The sequence below is a fragment of the Sylvia atricapilla genome, chromosome 3 (assembly GCF_009819655.1).
Source record: "Sylvia atricapilla isolate bSylAtr1 chromosome 3, bSylAtr1.pri, whole genome shotgun sequence".
Classification (NCBI taxonomy): Eukaryota; Metazoa; Chordata; class Aves; order Passeriformes; family Sylviidae; genus Sylvia; species Sylvia atricapilla.
Window position 1 is genome coordinate 20,416,502 of NC_089142.1, and position 20,228 is coordinate 20,436,729.

At 37.7% G+C, this 20,228-nt stretch overlaps 1 protein-coding gene across 1 annotated transcript in view; it reads left to right on the top strand.

Annotated features, from left to right (window-relative positions):
* Positions 1-20,228, top strand: part of DLGAP2 (DLG associated protein 2) — a 97,854-nt gene that overhangs the window by 16,350 nt on the left and 61,276 nt on the right. The window contains exon 3 of the mRNA XM_066314899.1: positions 15,370-15,581. Within this exon, the coding sequence (XP_066170996.1) occupies positions 15,370-15,581 (212 nt within the window). The remainder of the gene's footprint in view (positions 1-15,369; positions 15,582-20,228) is intronic.

A 20,228-nucleotide genomic window follows, 5' to 3' on the forward strand; every position in this document is an offset into this window, starting at 1 on the left:
CTGTGGTAATGATCACCCACATATTTCTTTTTAATGATTGGATCACCCAGGATCATATTGAACTGAGCCTCTTCAGAAACCATACTATGACAACATTTATGTTAAAATGTACCTGAGTATCTCAGGGAGAGAGATACTTCAGGCCTGGGCCTCAGACTGGTTTTGATGGTGTTCTACATGTTTTCTCTTGCAGCAACAAAGAAGCTCCCACTCTCTCCTACATTTAAATTTTAATACCTTCTGCTTGATGCCATTTTCCACCCCAAAGTCACATTAATGTTACTGTTTATCATGCTGCAATTATCTGGATCATGAAGTTACATGGATTTAAAAAATACATTCCCAAATACTGGTTTTGGACATTTGCATAATTTACCTGGCCTATGTCCGGTACAATCCCATCGTAAGTGACATAAACACATCAGACCATACAGAGAACTTTAGTGGGTGCAAAGCAGAAAGGAGAGAGTACCTCAGAGGATGACTTCTTCAGCTAGCTTAGTCACCGGAAAAAATTAAATACACAAATATACAAATATTCCTTTAGTAATTTATACTAAGTGTGGCCTGCAAAGCCCCCATTGTTCTGAGTGTGTTCTCTTCTATTCCTTTTTAAGGAACTCCTCTTTCTCCCAAATGTCACCAATTCTCACATTAACATGAGGAAATCATGTTAATGTGAGAATTGTATTTGGAGATTTTTAGTTTCTCTGGGGCTTGCAGAAATGATTGTGCTTTTGTGCAGAACTCTCCTCAGAGCTATAGGTGTCCAATAGCAATGAGTCACACTTGAAGAACCAGATCTTTTCAAATGCATATGCAGACATCCAGGATCAATCTTTCCTACTGAAGCAGGGAAAGTTTCTGATTGCAGAGAAAGGAAAATAAATTGCAGCCCTCAGAGCATTACCATGCAAATTGATTCCAATTTAGACTGACAGCTGTGGCATTTTATCATATCCAAGTACATTCTCATGTATGTAAAATAGACTGCACTACCCTGGAAGTTTTTGATCTGACTCAAGGAGCCAGAACTGGAAGTGCGTCATGTGCAGACTTCCACTCTGTGTGAAGTGTCTATGTTCTAAAACCAAGCATACAGCTGTGACATTACAGAGAAGTTTAGATATGACTAGTTTTTTTCCTTCCCATTATACTTCTACTCTGACAATTCTGGTTCCTCTATACCTCTTTTGAGTTTAGCACTTTCCTTCTCAATCACATTTCATTGTTTCTTCTTCCTCCTCCCCCCATTCCTAAATCTCATTTGTCTTTGCAGAAGCCATGAATTTTTACTTTTCATTGGCTTTCTCCTTACTCCCAACTTATATCGGCATCCTCAAGTGAATGTGAAAGATGAGCTCACAAACTAACTTGGCTATCACTGAGCCTTAGATCAAGCCCAGTGGCAAGCCTAGGGGTCAGGGAAGCACACTACTTTACAGTCTTTTTTTATGCTTTTTGTGAATTAGGTTTACTACAGAAAGGAATTTTCATTCAGTAATTAGGAAGGTTTATCCAGCTCAAAATCTAGGAGATGTGAATTCAAATTTTTTGCTGCACAGTGATTTTGTGATCTTTGTTTATAAGGACCCTCTAAAAATGGGATAATACCCATTTTCTATTAACAGTGATTCTACAATGGAAATGTGTTAAGGCTCAAGTGCTCAGTTACTACCACAGGGAATCTATACTTGTGTCCAAAACAATAATATAAGGAATTCTATGACAGAAATATTCTCATTATAAAATATTAAAATAAAGCGTAAGTTACATCATATCACAATATGCCATTCTGAGCATAAATATCCTTCAGACTGAGTGGCTGGCTTATTCACTAGCCCAAGGTCAGCAAACAAATGGAAGGGACTTCATGCTGTCAATGTCATAACTAAATAAATGCTTGCTTTTGAAACTTCTACTTTGAGGGATGTTGGGCTGTCACGATGTAATCATTAAGATCAGAAATATGTCCCATTATTAGGTCTGCCAGGAACTTTCTCTCTGACCCAGGAAATGTAATTTGTTAATTGCTGCACAATTCAACTGCTCTGTCTGCAAAACTGAGGAGGGATATTTAATTTTTCTTATGGCAGTATAAGCAGCATCCCTGAATAGTGATTGGATAAAAATAATCATTAGGGTCAGAAACTTGGAAAGGTAGAAAAACATGTCACAATCCTTACCCAGGAGACTTCACTGCCTTGCTCAAAAGTAGATGGCAATGAGAATTCAAGGTATTATGAAGTTGATGTGCAGGAGCAGATTTCCCTGAGGTGCACAAGTGAACAAATTAGCATAAAAGCCCAAGGCCTTTTGCAGGGGCTGTTTTTAAAGTGATATTAAATACAATTGTCCTGACTAATGTCAGCTATATATATTTTAATTCTTTTAAAAATAAAGCTGTGAAATTATAGTCCTTCAATGAATAAACAAATACGTAAGCATACCTCATAATTTCTATGTTTATATATTAGTATTATCCATTTATTTATATGTATAAACATAGCTTTTGTTGTACTACCTACTTATGTGAGGTTTCCCAGTAGCCAACTCACTTTTCAATCTATTGGGGGTTTTTCTGTTATTTTTTTCCAGTATCTGCATGAGAAATTTCTACTTCTGTTTTCTACTGAGACTTGATATGCAGAATCTCAAACTGAAGGGCCATGGCAGTCCTAGGCTTGTGCTTGAGACTTTATTTTCTGTCTTATGTTTCTGGGCTTCCACTTTGTCTTCCACCATAATTACTGAGCTTCTTTTCCTTCAAACTGAAACTCTGAAGAGAGAATATAGGAATTTTCTTTCTAAGAAGGAAGCTGCTAGCAAATTAACAACTGCCTAGAAACAGGAGATGAGACAAGAGATTTTGAAGTTGTCTGCTTATGATATGCTTCAGTCATGTCCTAGAGTTTAAAGCAAGTATTTCTTTAACCTGGTAAATGTCCAAGCTTAATCTCTGGCTCTTCTATCAGGGTTTCTATTCCCTTCTCCACACAGAGTCCTTGCAGCTAAAGCATGTCCTTGGAGTGGGAGTGTGGTGCTGTCAGAGGTGATTCAGCCAACATGCCTTTTTCAAGCATGGGTGGCCATCTAGTCTTAAAGTGGATGGTTTAAGAGAACTAAATTTATTGAAATAAATCTGTATAAAATAGTGATTCTTTTCCTCATTTAAAACTCAGATCAGATTTGCATCATGCCTTCTACGGTGGAGGTAAAGGGAACACACAGGGGCAAGAGAGAGGAGAAGAGTGAGAAGCTCATTTGGGAGGGCTACAATGTCAATCAGTTGATCAACTACCACCTCAAGAGCAGAGGGCAACCATTTGTACACTAACAACATTTATCAGAACATATTTTGTGAATAATGAGCTGCAATTATTATGTATGGAGCTTTAATTTCTATTCTGAATGCAGAAAAAATGAGCATTTCAGTGCATTTCTGGGCACCAAACACTCAGCAGGCGAAACAGCCCAAGTAGAACACACATGCAATAATGCACACTTTTGTATAGTTTTAGCCATAGTGGCTGCTACTGTTTCCCAAGTCATTTTAATTTCAATATATAATACATTAAGAAAAAGATAAATGAGCTGTGAGATCTGCTCTGTCTTCGTCAGCTGTTTTGGCTAATTAGGTTTCACATGTGTACAGTGCAATGACTTTGATTAATTCCATTCTGATATGAGTATTAGCAAAGAGCAAAGATTCATAACAGAAAAAAAAAAAAAAGGATATGAATTAGATAACTATGTTGAAAGGATGTTCACAAAAGAGTCACTTATGGTTTCCAGAACTGAAATAACTTTGAATGCTAGTTAAAGAAAAATAATTCCTACAATAGAGCCAAAAAATAGGCAAGGGCATCACACTCACCATGACTGTAGCTCTGGAGCACAGCGTGATGTGTCACTGATTAATATTCCTTCCTCACCCATTCAACAGCCTCCAAAGCAGCAAGCAATTGGGGTAAACATACCACAAGGTACAGTGAATGAGTCAGCACTAAAAAAGGAAATAGCATGTTGTTCTAAAAATGGCTTCAGCCCACTCCTGTCTTCCTAGTGCATTTAAGTACGAGCGTCATCGGTTACAGCAGAGGCACTGCTAAGCATGTGGGTAATAATGTCAGCTTGTGTACTCTACAGAATGAAATAAAAGCACAGAGCTGGTCTCTTTAAAAAAGAAAAAGAGAAAAGCAGCAGTTTCAACAAGGCTCTTTGCTGGTTTAAGTTAAGGCTACACGGAGAAAATCTTTGAGGACAAGCTAATGGATAAATAGGCCTTAAGCCCACAGTTACATTTCCCCAGGAACTCTGCTGGTGACAGTACAGATTCCCACAAATAAAACTTCTGCCCTTGTGAGGCACACAACTGCTTTGCACTCTCCCTCTGGTTTGCAAGGATAGATGAATTTGAACTCAATGCACTTTCTCAGCGCTTCATCTTTGTGAAACTAGATTGTATCTGTTTGCTTGACATAAAACCCATGCATGAACTACAGAAACTACATCCAATCCTCTACCAGGGAGTGCACACTGTGGAACTAGCCAGAGGTAGCAGAGTTTTGATACTCAGATCCAAATCCCTACCACCCACACTGCTTTCACAGTGATTTATGACCAGCCACTAACTCGAGAATTAACTGGGTTGTTTTGCACAGCAGGAAAAGCTAGTATAGACAGTAGGGTACCAGGGTAGTCTGCATCCTAAATCAGCATGAAAAAATGCAGTACTGTTTGGCTTCCTACAGCCCACTCCAGTCCCACCAGGATGTTTCAGCCATCCCTATGACCTCCCAGTCAGCAGCAGAGATGTGCAAGACAAACAGGTAATGCCCTGACAATCAGGGAAATGAAGAGATACTTTTTGCCCTACAGCCCATTCACAGTGTTAATGTCAGCCTGCAACATCTTGTGAAGCATTAAATAAAAAAGAGTAATAAAGCTTACACTTCCCTGTATTTGCGGAATGCTGATGGCTTTTTGTATGACAAATCTCAGACTACTTAAATACCACTCCCAAGGGGAAAAAAATTTAAATAAAATATTAAATAAATACATTCAATCAGTGATATGGTAAAGCAAAGCTCTGACCAAACAGCTGTCTCAAATCACTGGTATCTTGAATTACTGTGTTAATCAGAGATACAGTGCACTGCTTCCATGCCCCCGTACTAGGATCCTCATATTGGATTAAATGAATTACTGATTTTTTTTCCAGACAAGAGTAGAAAGATTTGAGAGTTAGTACTTCTTAAAGTTGCCAGAACATGTCCCGATTACTGTGGAAATGTCAAAGCTGTGAGTAGAAATTGGAGGCCATGATCCCACTGCCCTTTAATCAGGGGGAGTTGTCGTCCTTTATGATGTTAGAAGTGTGTTGCCAAATTGTTTTTCAATGTTCACTTCACTGAAGCTGAAGGCTGACCTTTGCAGTTGTTACTCAAAGGTGTCACTGGTTCTGAAGAAGTTTTCATACAGGAGTAACTTACTATTACTTACAGTCGGGCCATCTGGTGAAGGAGACTGCCAGGAGCACCACTTGGGGCTGCAATGACTGCACACTGTCCTAGCCACAGGCTTGCTGCTTAGGGCAGACAGAGAGCCTCTCTTGAGCAGTCGCTGCCATTTTTCCTGCAAGGAGGTGACTGTAAAAATGGTAAAGTATTCACAAATGTTGCTTTGTTTTTGTTTTCTCTGGGTTTGGCCATCTTACAATCCCGTGCTTAAAGCTTAGTTTTTAAAGTGGAACTGCAAATGTATTTAAATAGCTCATTGTCCATATGGACAAGTTTCCTGGTACTTTAGTAGGCAAACACTTTTTAAAAAGTATGCAGATACTTTTGATTATAGATACAGATACTATTGCTAAGCATTGCATAGTAGATAGACAAGAAAAAGATACTCATTTTGTTCTTGAAGCTACATAATTGCAGTCATCTGGACTAAACTGTTCAAAACATTATGTCAATCATTAGTTAAAATTAAAAAAAATTGATGAGAGACAAATATAGCTGTTAAATGGCCTTTAAAATATTTGTGTTTTAAAGACATACTGTTTTTTCAGTAGTAGACCTGTAACAAACTGGAAAAAAATATTGATATAATTTCCTGCTTCAATTAAAAAAGATATTGTTTACTACAGGTCAATTTCTGATTCAGCCCTGCATATGCTGCCTTTTATTTTCATCTCTCTCTAGCCTTAAAATAGCTCTGCAACCTCTGGAGACCTTGCACCTTAGTCTCTTTCCTTTCAGAGGTGCTGCGCATTGTAAGTTTGTTGGGAGGACCTCTCCTTTTCTTCTTTTTAGGGACATTTTTTTCTCTTACTTTATACTTCTGTAACCTTGAATAGTCTGTGGGGTCCTGGCCGACTCAGAAAAACTTGTAGTCAGCTTCAGCTGCTGATGCTGTGGTCCCCTGGGTCTCATCTGCTGCCTGTCAGTCAGGCAGCCCAGCTGGCAGGTGTATGCCTGGCTCTCTCTCACCTGTAGGTAGAGACAGGATGAAATCCCGTTTAAGTCTTTAGCTTTTTGATGCTTGGTTTTACCAGAATTTGCTTTATAGAAAAGTATTTAAAGGAAAATGTAACTATTAGGTGGCCCAAAAGACAGACACAGGAAAGTGAACTCTGGGTGCAAACCCTTTTTTGGCAGAAAAGCTGCTTGTTGTGACATACATGCAAAGTTCCAAGTTTTGATCTTGATGTTTCTGTGAATTTCCATTACTAAAATAATTGCTACTTTATGCTACACCTATTCTATCGAATTAAATAGTGTCAGGATGGTTTCCTTGGCACTGCATTCTGATCCTCAATACTGTTGTGTGGCTCAGCAGGTCTCCGGTACTTTTTACATCCAAGTTAGCCAATTTTTTTCCTAAACTCCCTCCTGAGCTCGGGTTGGTTCAGTACTTAGCACAGGCCAGAGTGTGTTCCTGGTAGCCACACTTTTTCAGAGGTAAAGATTGCTCCACAGCAGGGGAGTGGAGTGCTGCAGGGCAGCAACCTCCAGGCAAGACAGTGGCTCTTTACTGACCTGTGTTTGACCAGTCCTCAGGCAGTCACCGCACCATTTGCATCTTTTTCTCTCCTTGTGCAGCTGCACAGTGAGTTGGAGCAACCCATGAGCTCAGCTGAACACTTGCCTTTTAGGCATTACTATTGTTAGGGTAATTTTTCAGGTAGCACTCTTAAGTCATTTGACCATTACTAGCATTGCTTGAAAAGCTGAATATAGTTTAAGGAGAACCTGCCCCACTGAAGTTAATGGTAATACAATTTTAAAGTGGCTTAAGCTGACCACAAAGCAGTGTCCTTGATCACATACCAAAGGAAATATGCAGCCAACTGACACACAGGTTTCTTAATTGAAACTCTGCTGGTTTTGTGTCTTAGATTCAGAGATTATAAACAGTTTCTCATGTAAGTATAGGCCAAGCCTTCCCTTCAGCCCAAGTTCACTTTATATCAAAGCTTCGGCACAAGATCTCAGTGAGCTTAGCAGGCTAAAATCACCCACAATGTGGACAAGCCTATGACTGCCATCTGACTGCACCTTGCTCCACCAAGTCAAAACAGCACAGATTCCTGAGGGTGCCAGAGAGACTCAACAAAACAGCAGAGGCTTTGCAGGTGGCTGAACTGCAAGGATCTGTGCCATCAATATGAGCACAGATGCTAACGAGGTGGGAATTTGGCCCACTTTTATCCAAATAATATAAACAAAGCCACAAAATCCTCACAACACCAATTACAGAATTTAGCAATCCTCCAATTACAATTGACATTGTTGCTGAAGAACCAGTTGAGAAACATAGTGCTGGTTTTGGGTGGTTTTTTTTTTGGGGGGGGGGGGCGGGGTTTGTTGGTTTTGGGGGATTTTTTGCTTGGTTGTTTGGGGTTTTGTTTTGTTTTTAATTCATCCCTTTTGCAATATAAGTTATAAAACACCATTTAAGTGAAAAGAGCACAGCTCTTTAGAAAGCACAGAAGCAATTTTAGTACACTGGACAGAAACTTTTCCTTCCAGAATTGCTTAGTGCAGTTTGCTTGGAGCTCCACATGGGAGAATAAAATCGGGCAATAAATAATGCTGACAAATGATTTTCCTGTTTAAACATCTCCCAGATAGAATAGTATGTTTGTGTTCTGTGATCTTCATGAGTGTCCAGATTGTTACCAAATCCCAAATTCCTGAAGTCAGGTTGTTTTCAACCCAATGTAAAGCATATATTGTTTGGGATCTACATTATTTCCTTCCTCTTTCTTTAATACTATGGCTGTTCAGAGCAAAGCCCAGAGAGAATGGCAAGGTAAAGATGACTTTTGTTTTCTCAAATTAGCTCCTGCCTTAATGGATGGTGTCAACACACCTTCAGGAATGCTTCAAGAACTCTCTGTGCTTCTGAGCTGTCAAGAAGTTCAAGGAGTAGAGGGTGGCATGTGAAAATTAAAGCTAATTATGAAGAGTGGTGAGGAGGAGCCCCTCTGCATGTTTTGTAGAGATTTTTCAATGACTTTACTGCGTAATTCATGTTCTTTGCACAATGAATCAGCACATAAAAAAAAAAATAAGCCACACGGAAGAAACTAGTCAAAAATGTGCACCAAGAATTGTGATGAGTTGTAGATGCAACATTAGCTACTGAGGAAACAAACTCCTCTTTTCAGATACTGCACTCTTCCCCCCTGCAAAAATCCTGAGCAACAGGGTTTAGAGTGCACAGCCAGTAAACAGGGGAATGTCTTGGTGCCATTACCTTCAGAAAAATATTCTTGTAATTGCTTGGTGTTCCTTCTTGAGAGAAATTTTTGAAAACACAGGATGTCCAGCTTCCATCTTCCACTGTAGTATCAAGGAAACTTTCTTCCATTGCAAAAAGTCACCTCTCTCTGCTCTCCAACATTGTCATTTGCTTTCATCTGCTTGCAGCTGGGCACAAAGGCTGTTTTCCTGAGGCTTTTCAAGACATGATCTGGGAGAAAACCTATTACCTGCATTTCAGATTGTGTCATCCTCTTGACCAGGCTTTCTCTAAAATTACAAAAACCGTGTATCTCCAACAGTGTTTCATATCTTATCCTTCTTCACATCATATATAGTCTAATTACATGTGCAGACCGCTTCTGCTTCTAGTAAAATGTGAAATTTGTATTACTAAAATAAGATTTAGGTAAAAATCAATATTTCAGTTAATTTCATATCTGCATGCTAATTAAATTTCACAGAACTCCTATGTGGTAGATAATCCTCACTTTAACCTTTGGGAACGAGAAATATGAAGAAGTGATAATCATCTCCCTCAGCTGAAGCACTTTATTTAGAAGAGTTTTAGATAGTAAAGTAATCAGCAGTTTTGAGCAGATCAGCAGTTTAGTCGTGGAACATCTTTAAAATTCTGGGAGCTGTGAGTAAATGCCATAGAAGTGAATGGAAAAACAGGAACAGGTCTGTTTTGAAATATCCATGGCTGTTGCTATTTTGACTGCTCTAGATAAACCCTAAACTGAAATAAACTAAAAAAACATCGAATTAACAAAGTCCAGAAGAATGAATTTTTCATTGTTTCTTCCAGTTTTGTCATCAATATTGCTCAGATACAAGACTAGATATTCACACTCCTAGAATTAGATTTAAGGGGTCTAGGTTACCTATTTCTCATAAGGTATAAGGAAAAGCTTTTTCCCCCTGAGTGGAGTCAAACATTGGAATAGGTTCTCTAGAGAGGTTGTGGAGTCTTCATCTTTGGAAATATTCAAAACCCAGTTGGACACAGTCAAATTATCACTGAATATGCTGACTTGGAAGGGATCCACAAGGATCAAGTCCATCTCCTAGCCTTGTACAGGACCATCCTCAAGAGTCATACCATGGGCCTGAGAGTATTGCCCAAACGTTCCTTGAGCTCTGTCAGGCTGGTGCTGTGACCACTGCCCTGGGGAGCCTGTTCAGTGCCCAACCACCCTCTGAGTGAAAAGACTTTTCCTGACACCCAACCTAAACCTCCCCTGACACAGCTTCAGGCCATTCCCTCAGGTCCTGTCACTGGTCACCACAGAGATGAGATCAGGGTCTGCTCCTCCTCTTCTCCTCACAAGAAGCTGTAACTGCAGTGAGGTCTCCCCTCAGTCTCCTCCAGGCTGAACAGACCAAGAGACCTCAGCAGCTCCTCATACAGTTTCCCCTCAAGGCTCTTCACCACCTTTGTAGCAGTCCTGGGCAACCTGCTGTACCTGACCATACTTTGAGCAGAAGGCTGTGCTAGAGACCTCCAGAGTCCCTTCCAGACTCATCGATCCCATAATTTCTAGTGTGTTCTGTAGTTTTGTTAAATCCATCCCTGTTTTCCCTGACAACATGCTGTTTTTTCTTTCTGAGAATCAAGGGACAGACTTACTGCTGAAGCCCAGTTAGGGGCCCAAAATCCTTCTTCTGTCAGAACTGGTCAAAGCAGAATCAGTACACTCAACAGGAAGAATAGAAACAGAGGATCATTTAGACTGGAAATTACTTTTAAGGTCATTGAGTTCATCTCTTAACTCAGCACTGCCAAGTCCACCACTAAATGATGTCTCTAGGTGCTACATCTACATGCCTCTTAAATACTTCCAATGATGGTGATCCAGCTACTTACCTGGGCAGCCTGGTCCATTTTAATCAAATTAAAACACAGTGTAAAACATATAAAATAATAAAAGAAGAAAAATAAGACCTCGACTGACACAAATATGTACTTTTTCTATAAAAGGGAGATAGAAATAAGATTTAGAATAAAATTCAGAAATCATAATTTTCATGACCATTAACTGGTCGTGTGACACTCCAGATATTTCACCAAAAAAATTAGTAGTAAGGGGTATTTTAAGACATGAACTTCTAAAAAAGAACAAGGATAGTGACATTTCATCTAAAACAAGAAAATTTGATTTTATAGTAACGAGGTTTCTAGAATATCCACTGTGAAGATGACAGTTCAGTTTCTTCTTTAGGTCAAACACCACAATCAGTTCCCTGAATTGCATTCTGAGCAGCAGCATGTACATCAGTTTGGAGCAAAGGCACTTCTTTCTTCATTAAGAGGCTCCACAAGTTTTTTTCCTAACATTCTTTTACATTAAATTCATGTGAGTGCTTGGCCTAGGGGCTATAACTGAGCTCCTTCTTTTCAGGTAAGTGCCTGATCACAAAACCTTTCATATAAATGGAGTCCCTCCCCAGGCAATTTGTGACTACTTCATGAAAAGGCTGGGAGTGACAAAAAGAGGAGGAGACCATAATAGTTTATTTATGAGCCTTAGGTCTTCTTCTTCCTGAGAACTCCAAACATTATTGATTAGAAGGTGACCAAGAAAGTCTTCCTCTTCCACATTTGTTTCATCATAGAAGGAAAGAATAAGGCTACTGTCCTTCAAAAAAACGCCAAAAAACCCCCAAAAACAAAAACCAAAAAACAAAAATAAACCACAAACAAAAAACATAAACAAAACCAAAAACAACAACAAAAAACACACCACCACCAACCCCCCTCCCCCTGCAAAATAACCCAAAGGTTGTTTTGGTTTTGGTTTTTTTTCAAATTATTTTAGGATCTGATGGGAAAATAACAGAAGGCCTTTCTGCTGCCTGTATTCAGATACTCTAAGTCTAAAAAAGGAGAACTATTTGAAATTTTTCTTTTAGTTTTAAATTTTGATTGCTAACAAGATGGACCTTTCATGCCTTTATGGGGAATTTAGGATCCTTCCTAAGGTAATGGAATTCATTCTCAGAATGAATCAGTTCAGCTTCATAACGTGTAGTAAGTGTCAGGTACCAAATGCTTTATTAAAATTAACCCTAGGTGATTAATGTAAGATATCAAATTGAACCAGTAGATGGACAATTGAAAGATGTCAAAATTTCTGAACCTGGTGCTCCTTACAGCAACAGTGAATGATACTTATGAAGGAGATTCATCATTTTCTGTGATAGTTATAACCAGATCAGCAGCCAGACCTTGTCAGCCACTTGTTCTTGCAAAAGGAAATTCGTATGGTAATATGCAGTCTAACTCCTCTGTGGATAGAAACTACATATACAAGGATTCCTGTTAACATCTAGAACAGACGGAAGGCCTTTTTAGACATTATAAATATCAGCACTCATCACTGTATGTAAGTAGATAATTAGGGTAATTATTCCAAATTAGCAGCTGCAAGCCCTGCAGATGGGAATTTCAGGGCCTGGTAACTATTGTCAGACAGAATTTCTGCAAGTTGTAAAAGTCCTTTCCATATTTTGGAAGATGTATATTTAATGACCCTAATACATTATGTCAATTTTTTTTGTTGATGTCTCAAAATAAGAATCTTTACTGCACTTGTATAATGTTTTTGCTTTTCTTTAAAGCTGTGTTGGGGTCTGAGATGGCCTGGATTTGGAAAGATTTTTCCAAGTCTTTAACCTATCAACACAAGTAAATGAAGAACTAGGCTGAACTGGGCCTCAATCTTGCTTCTATTCTCAATCCATGAGGAAAAACAATGTCAAGGGCCTTTTTCTTTTTTTCTTTTTTTTTCTTTTTTTTTTATTTTGAAGATGGCAAAAAGAGTCCAGCTGTTCTCCAGAGCTCTGAAGGAAACTTTCTGAGAGGACACAGGGTCAAACTTCCTTGCCAGGTTGCAGAAATATTTTCATTGTATTTTCCTCCTTTGAATGGCTTAAATGAAAAAAAAGAATCCAACAAAACCCAGATATTTTAATTGTGAACAATGTTGTAACAACCATAAATGGTTCTGTGATAGCAAATGAGTTGGTCTGATTAGAAAGGGATTCTTGCTGCCTTGTGTACCCTGCACACATCACATACACAAATGGAACAGGACTTATTTGGTTTTTAGCTTTGGTCTTATCTGCTATGTGAATTGATACAACTTACGAATACAGACAGCAAAAGAAATGCAATCAACAGAAACAGTAAAGCACATAACTGTAAGATTTGTCCTTATCACAGTGAAGAATTTCAAATTTTTAGATACTTTAATGTACAAAACCAGTCATTCCTATCTTTTAAATTAAGATTGCAACTTCAATCAACAAACAAGACTGTGTTGTACTCATTTAAATCCAGTCCTTATCTAGTTATTTGAACATGGAATTTCAGAAAAATAAAGTTGAGAAAGTAATAATTTTCTGCATTTGAGTAAGTAAAAGGTTATTGGTGAATGTCTTTTTAAATTTTCTATTTAATTATCTTTGAACTAAAATGAATAAAAGGAGTTTCAAGCCCAAATAATTATTCTATGAAAAAGTTATGAGGTTTTGAGGGATTTTTTAGAACATAATATTAAGACACGATAATTAAGCTTGAGCACTGAAAATTTAACAGTATATCTTGTAGTGGGCCTATATAGATGCCAGTAGCTGCATTTTCAGCATTTGAATTTTGTCTTTAGCCATGCTGACATACATTTAATAAAGAATATTTAAAAATAAGAGTATGTTTGGATGATATCAAGTAATAAAATAGCTCTCTAACTCAGATTTTTACAGCTGTTAGTGTTGTCACTTGTAGATTAAAAATACTGTATTAAATATATATATATTTAGTATTTTAAGTGACTGGGTATGACTACTATGACTACATGTAAATGATCTTTTAGGTTTCATAGAATCATAAAAAACATTCTTGCAACAATAATTTTACACATATTTGTAAGATTTCAAAAGAAATGAGAATGATGTATCACACTTACAGGCTTCAAGTTTGGGAAGATTTTCTATGCTTCCTTTCCAACCACCATCCAAAGTTGAACAATGTGAAAATTTTGTTTCTTTGCATGATCTAACCCATATTTCACTTAGATTCATGGTCTGTCCTATTACTTTGTATAAGAATATGACTCCTTTTTTTTCCCTCTGATAGTTATCTCTAACATTTTTCTAATATGTGCAATCAATTAAATCTCTTCTTATCTGACTTCGTCTACAGCCCTTTTTTTTTTTTTTTCCCCTCTTACACTTGGAGTTTTCAATTTAATATCTTTATTTTCACTTGTTCACCCCCTTGTAAAACTTCATTTCTCCCTTAATCCCTTTTTAAGACTCAAAGCCCCAGGTCTGTTCACCTGTTGTGCATGGCTAATTTGTCTGTCATGAAAGGACCACAAAGATGGCAAGCAGATCATATTAGTTATTTAAGCCAAATCTCCAAGACTGCTGATACTAATGGAAGCATTCACTTCAGCTCCACAGTAAACTCTGTAGACAGAAGATTTCAAATATGTTTGAATTAAAAATCTTTATTGGACATCCTGCTTTGCAGAAACTACTGAATATATGTTTAATTGAGAATTCAGACTTAAGGTATATTGGTAAATAAAGGCATTAAACTGCTTAATATAGATGGAATCATAATGTTGATAAAGGATTTGATGCTGCCAAGGACATCAGCCTTTGTCCACTGATGAACTCTGTCCCAGCCTACTTTTTAACCATGAGTCCTTAAAATGCATTTCAGAGAGTTGTCTATATCCTTTAAACTGAGTAAAGGTATAAGGAGGTTTCTGGGTTAGAACCAGAGCACCTTGGAAGATTTAAATGAAAAAAATAAAATAAAATAAAAAGCAATTACTGATTTCACTTTGGATTGAAGAATCCATTTCTGCTAAATTATTTGGTAATTTGTGGTGAAGAGAGATTTCCATCCGCTAGTGAGGATTATCTGACTACCAACCTTACTATTTGGAAATTCACTTGCGTAAAAGCAATTTCAATCCTGCAACCACATGCATTATTTAACTGGATGCATTTTTGATATATTACAGTCTCTATCAACTATTTTGCGGTTTCTGAAGAGAAAAAAGACAAATTATTTTTCTTTCTTTTCCACAGAAGTTTGCCCTAAATCATAATCCTATCCATTTATGCCGAGGTCATGGCTTAGATTATCTTAACTATGCCATTCACCTCCCTGAAGGCCCTTCTTAAGGACTGCTGGTGATAAACCCCAAAGTGCTCAGCTTTCAATGAGTTCTAGGTCTGAGATACCTGAACTAATTTACTGGTATCAGATAAAAATCTATGTGCAAACTTTAAGCTGCTTCCTGCAGTTTAGAGCATGTCTATATATAGATATTGCAGCTCAGCTCACAATCCATGACTTCACTGTTCTTGTGTTCTAACATTTATAAACTGAAAAATTCCAACTCTGAAATTGAAGTTCAATGGCAAAATCACATAAGGTTCTTAGAAATCTCTTTGTAAGCAAACTGTTTTTGAGGAATAAAAAATTCATTACTTTGTAAAATGAAAAATGGAAGGAGATATTTAAACATATGGAAAGAATGAAACACATTCTGTGTGTTTGTTTTATGGTGTCTGTTAGGTACCTCAGGATGAATGGGGAGGATACCCAGCTGGTGGGAAAGACGAAGAGATCCCGTGCAGAAGAATGAGAAGTGGGAGCTATATTAAGGCCATGGGAGATGAAGAAAGTGGAGATTCTGATACTAGCCCCAAGACATCACCAAAATTAACAGTTCGACCAGAGTCATTATTAAAATCCATTGGGCAAAGACCACTCGGAGATCATCAAAAGTAAGCTTCACTACATCTTTCTGGAAGTTGGCATGACTTGGATAACTTTTCTTCCTGTCTTATGGGCAACAGTCAGCTTCCATAAGAAAAAAATAGTTTAAAGGGTAATTTTGGGGCTTCATTTTAATATAGCTGCCATTTCATGTGGTTAATGGATGAAAAGCTGCCATCTTCTTCCATCCATGAAATAAACTTTCTACTTGCAAATGAAGTTTTTATGGTTACTGAAGGAAATATATATATATTTTATGCCAAAAGTTCAAAGTTCAGATTTTTTTTTTCTTTAGAAGGATTGATTTATATTATAATTTTTTGTTATTTCATTGCTTTCTCTGAAATAGAAAATATACTCTATTCTATACTAGATACACAATTAAATATAGAATTGTATCACATATTGGGAATTTTACACCTTTTTTATCAGTGTAATGGTTGATGCATCAGCTATACTGTATCATACTGAATTAAACACATTATGGGGGATTTTGTTTGACTGGGTTGTTTTTCATTCATACTACCATTCGTATTACCTAGAATATGGCCTATTAAATAACAAAAGCAAATCTTAAAACTACAGGGAAATATGTAGCTATATATGGTTTCCAGTAGATCTTTATTTTCCTCTCCTTTTAATCTTTTCAATATAACATTTTATAAGTAAGCTGTAAACATTCTTGTCAGGGGATTTTGAAAGTGATCACCTGGTTTAAAATCTGCATATTCTATTAATGTGACTGGATGTTTCTCACGGCTTAGCAAATTTATCTTTTTGCCTGGGATATGGACTAGAAAAATTAGGAGTGAAACATTTGACCAAGTGTTGTTTATGGTTCTGTGGGTAATACCATATGGTTTACCATAGTGCCTCACCTTTCCATAAGACAACACAAAAACCCTATGCAAAAATCCTTTGGGCTTAATTAAATTGAATTATTTACCTTGCAATCTGCAAGGAGCTCACCAACTTTCACTGTTATTGAAGAAAAGAGTTTCCAACTTCATTGCTTCATATTTTACTGTCCCAGCCGCTGCCTGGGTGGGTTCTGGGCACTGCTGTAGGCCATTATTCCCAGAGGAAGTTTGGTTGCAGTCATCCTAGTTTTGGAGGGTTTGTCTTATCTTATTTGTGCCATAAACTGAAATATTTTCTTAGAGACTGGTCTAACTTTCAAGAACTTAGACCAAATAGAATATATTCTATGCTTTTCTTTGTTTTCAGCTATGGTTGGGCATCCCACCATATATGGTTTCGAGGGAATCAAGGTACCAGCACAAATTTTCCAGTGAGTGACAGATCTTGGTGCCTGCTCTAGACCACTACAGCTGATAAACAGATTCAGACAGCAATTAGACATGACTAAACATACATATTCAAATAAGGAATATATTTCAAGAAAGCGAGTATTCCTGATTTTTTACATCCTGAAGGCAGGTGGTTATTAGTGGGCTAATACCAAATGTTGAGTCTTCTGTCAATTTTCCATGTATTGCAAATACACCACTCAAAATTTAATTGATTAAAGCACTGGTGCACTGCTGATGCATGTACTGGGTTTGACAGCTGTGCTTGTTCATGGCCCCAGAGGATTTTGTGGCACAGTTACCACTAACCAGACAGAAAAGGAGGAAGCTTTTTGTAATACTGTAAATTATTATTAGGGGTTCTGCTGAAAATTTTTCACTAGCGCTAGACCAAGAATAATTGAGCAGCCAGGCAGCTCCTGCTGACAGATATCTTTTAAGTCCTCAATTTTTCCTTAAACTGAAAGGCAACACCTTGAGTCTGCCAGCCTAACTGGGTGAACATTCACAGGTTTTTCCAGTGAGCTTCAAGCAGATATGTGACAACTATTCTGGTTCTTGTAAGCTGTTCTTGCAAAAAATCTCCAGATTTCAGCAATCCTAAAGCAGACAGAAAATTTCTTGTTGCACAGAAATACAAAGTGCTGATCCTAAACTTGGGTTTTCACCACAAACCATCTCCTCCTTGTATATCTCTCTCCCTGACAATGAGGTTGCCTCTTCTGTCTGATGGGTGTCTATGAAGGGCACAGCAATGGATAATGGCTATGGAGCCTTCCTTCCTCCTCCAGGATGGCTCAGTAATCCCCACTCCTTACCAAGCACCATTTGTACCACTGATCATGCTACTGAACCAGAAGCCAGGGCTTTGAACAGCATTCCTGCATGTATAGCAGGGCTGAATAGCTTTTCTGGCATGTGCTATGAGAAATTACATAATTCAATATGTCAGCTGCATTAGCTGGCTTTTTAGCTTGTTTACCCAGATGGAGGGAGCTAGTGCACAGAAATAAAATGGAGATTTAATTCTCTTACTCCTCTGCTGGGGTGACAGAGTAGCTCAGAACTGGGGTCTGCCAGAGCACCAGTAGACTTGCAATAAAAGCTGAATATTGATAGTTTTGGCAGTATAAAAACATTTATTGGCTGCAAAACAAAAGTAGATGGATTTAATAAGAAAAAGCCTAGTTTTCCATTAATACCCCGAATGCAATAAAATGAAAATTTGAACAGCCTTCACTTAACCTTCAACAGACGTTTGACATGTGTGTGTATGTTTCCCCTCTGAGTATTATTAGGCATCTTTGCAAGGACTTTTTTCTCATTTAAATTCTGTTTATGTTTCTATGAAAGTAAGCTCTATTTTACTGGTTTGCGTTGCTCAAAGATTCAGCAAATTGAACATTAAAAGTTTCTAAACAATAAAAAATGCATATTTGCATCTGAATAAATAAATACAAATAGATAAATATAAATTATATAATAGAAACATTCAAATTCTGAAAATACTATCTTTTAAGTTGCTTTTGAAAAGAAGCATATTTTATTCCAAGCTGGAGAAAAAAAAAGGAAGTGCACAGTCTGCCACTGCTGGTTTATAAAGCTGACAGAGGCAGGTCATACACCCAACCACAGCCATCTGATCACTACCTCTGTCAGAGACAGCACAGCCAGGCAGCATTCCCAGCCCACCTCTCCCCCCCAGGCCACCTGTCTCACCACTGGATAGTGCCAAGACATAGTTCAGGGACCAGCTCTGTTGGAAGCAGCCACTCTCACTGTAGGATAAGAAAGCTTGGCCAAAGTGTCAGGTAATGGACCTGGCTTATTTCTGAGTACAGCTATAGCATAAAGGGGCTCAATCTTTTCTGGACTTTTCAAAAATTAAATGCACCTTAATGTCCAGGTTACTCACTGAAGATAAATGAATTTCAATGCTTTATGTTTCAAAGAACAAAATAGTATGTATGTTGCACTACTTAGTCCAATAACATCAAGTTGAAGATCAGCGTAATTTACTAGTATTATTAGGAAATTGCATTTGAGCAAATTATAATGCAATCAGACTTGCTGGCTGGAGACAGGACACATACCTGAATCTGCTCCTTTTCAAATTTTTGTTGTCTTGGAATGGTGCCAGAAGTCCTATTTAATGTGGAAATTAGGTTGACTTCCAGTAGCCCTGGGAAAATAAAGTTGATTTTTGTATATATTTTAAAATTATTTTTCACTATTGATTATATGAAATTGTTCAGATGTGAGTTTTTGTATACTAGAAGTGAAAAGCAAGCTCTTCTATTCAGTCCATTGTCTTCTGCTGTGCTGTGATGGTACTGAAGATGAAGTAAAACTATGTCGAAAGGCAGTAGTTTATAGAAGGTATGTCATATACTACTAGGTGTTTTCATTTGCATTGAAGATCAAAACAACTGAACAGATTATGGAATGGATAGCTGAAACAAAGGGAATGTCTGTCCCTGTCCTAAGTAAGTTTTGAGCAATCCTGGGAGAGAGACTGACTGACATGATTTGCAAGAGTATCTTTCCAACCTCATAAATGTCATTTTTTCAGTATTTATGAGAAAACCAAGCAAAGCTGAGGTGGAAGCATCAGAGGCACTGGGATCCATAAAACAAAGCTGAAAATAAAATAAGAAATTTGCACTCTTCTGAAAAACTGAAGATAATATGGTTATTTGATGCTTTTCACTTTCAGGAAAAAAATTACTTAATATACTGATTATGTAAATGAACAGAGCAACACTGTAGAAATAGCGAATTCCATTTTCAAAATCTCCTCTTTGAAGTGCTGTGAAAGACACTGAAAAATATCTCACCATTTAGTCAAAAGTGATAACAATAGCATTTAGCCTAAAGTAAATACACTCTATTTGAAGACCACACTGGTATCACTCACACAAATGAAGAATCATGCTGTGCTGAAGTTTTCCATTATGCTCTGAAGTGACTCACAGGAAACTATAAAGACGAAATAGGTTAAGCTACAGTAAAATAAATTCAGTGACAGCAATATGTTCTTTTGTTTTGTAAACCTCTAATGGCAGACTTTTCTGGTTCTTGTACTCCAGACACCTTAAGCTAATGGGTGGGAAAACAGAAGGATGTGTGAGCACAGAGGCAGTACATAAATGTAGTGTTTCAGCAAGGAAGGGAATCTGCCATAGTACAAATTATTTGGCAAACTACCACACTGCAATACTAGTGATACTTCAAGTTGTCTTGAAAACCCAAGATTAAGTTTTTCATGTAATCCTCTGCCAGATTTTGGCCACTGTATGGAATGAGTACCTTAAACTATGAATCATGCTCACGGAGGGAGAGCAT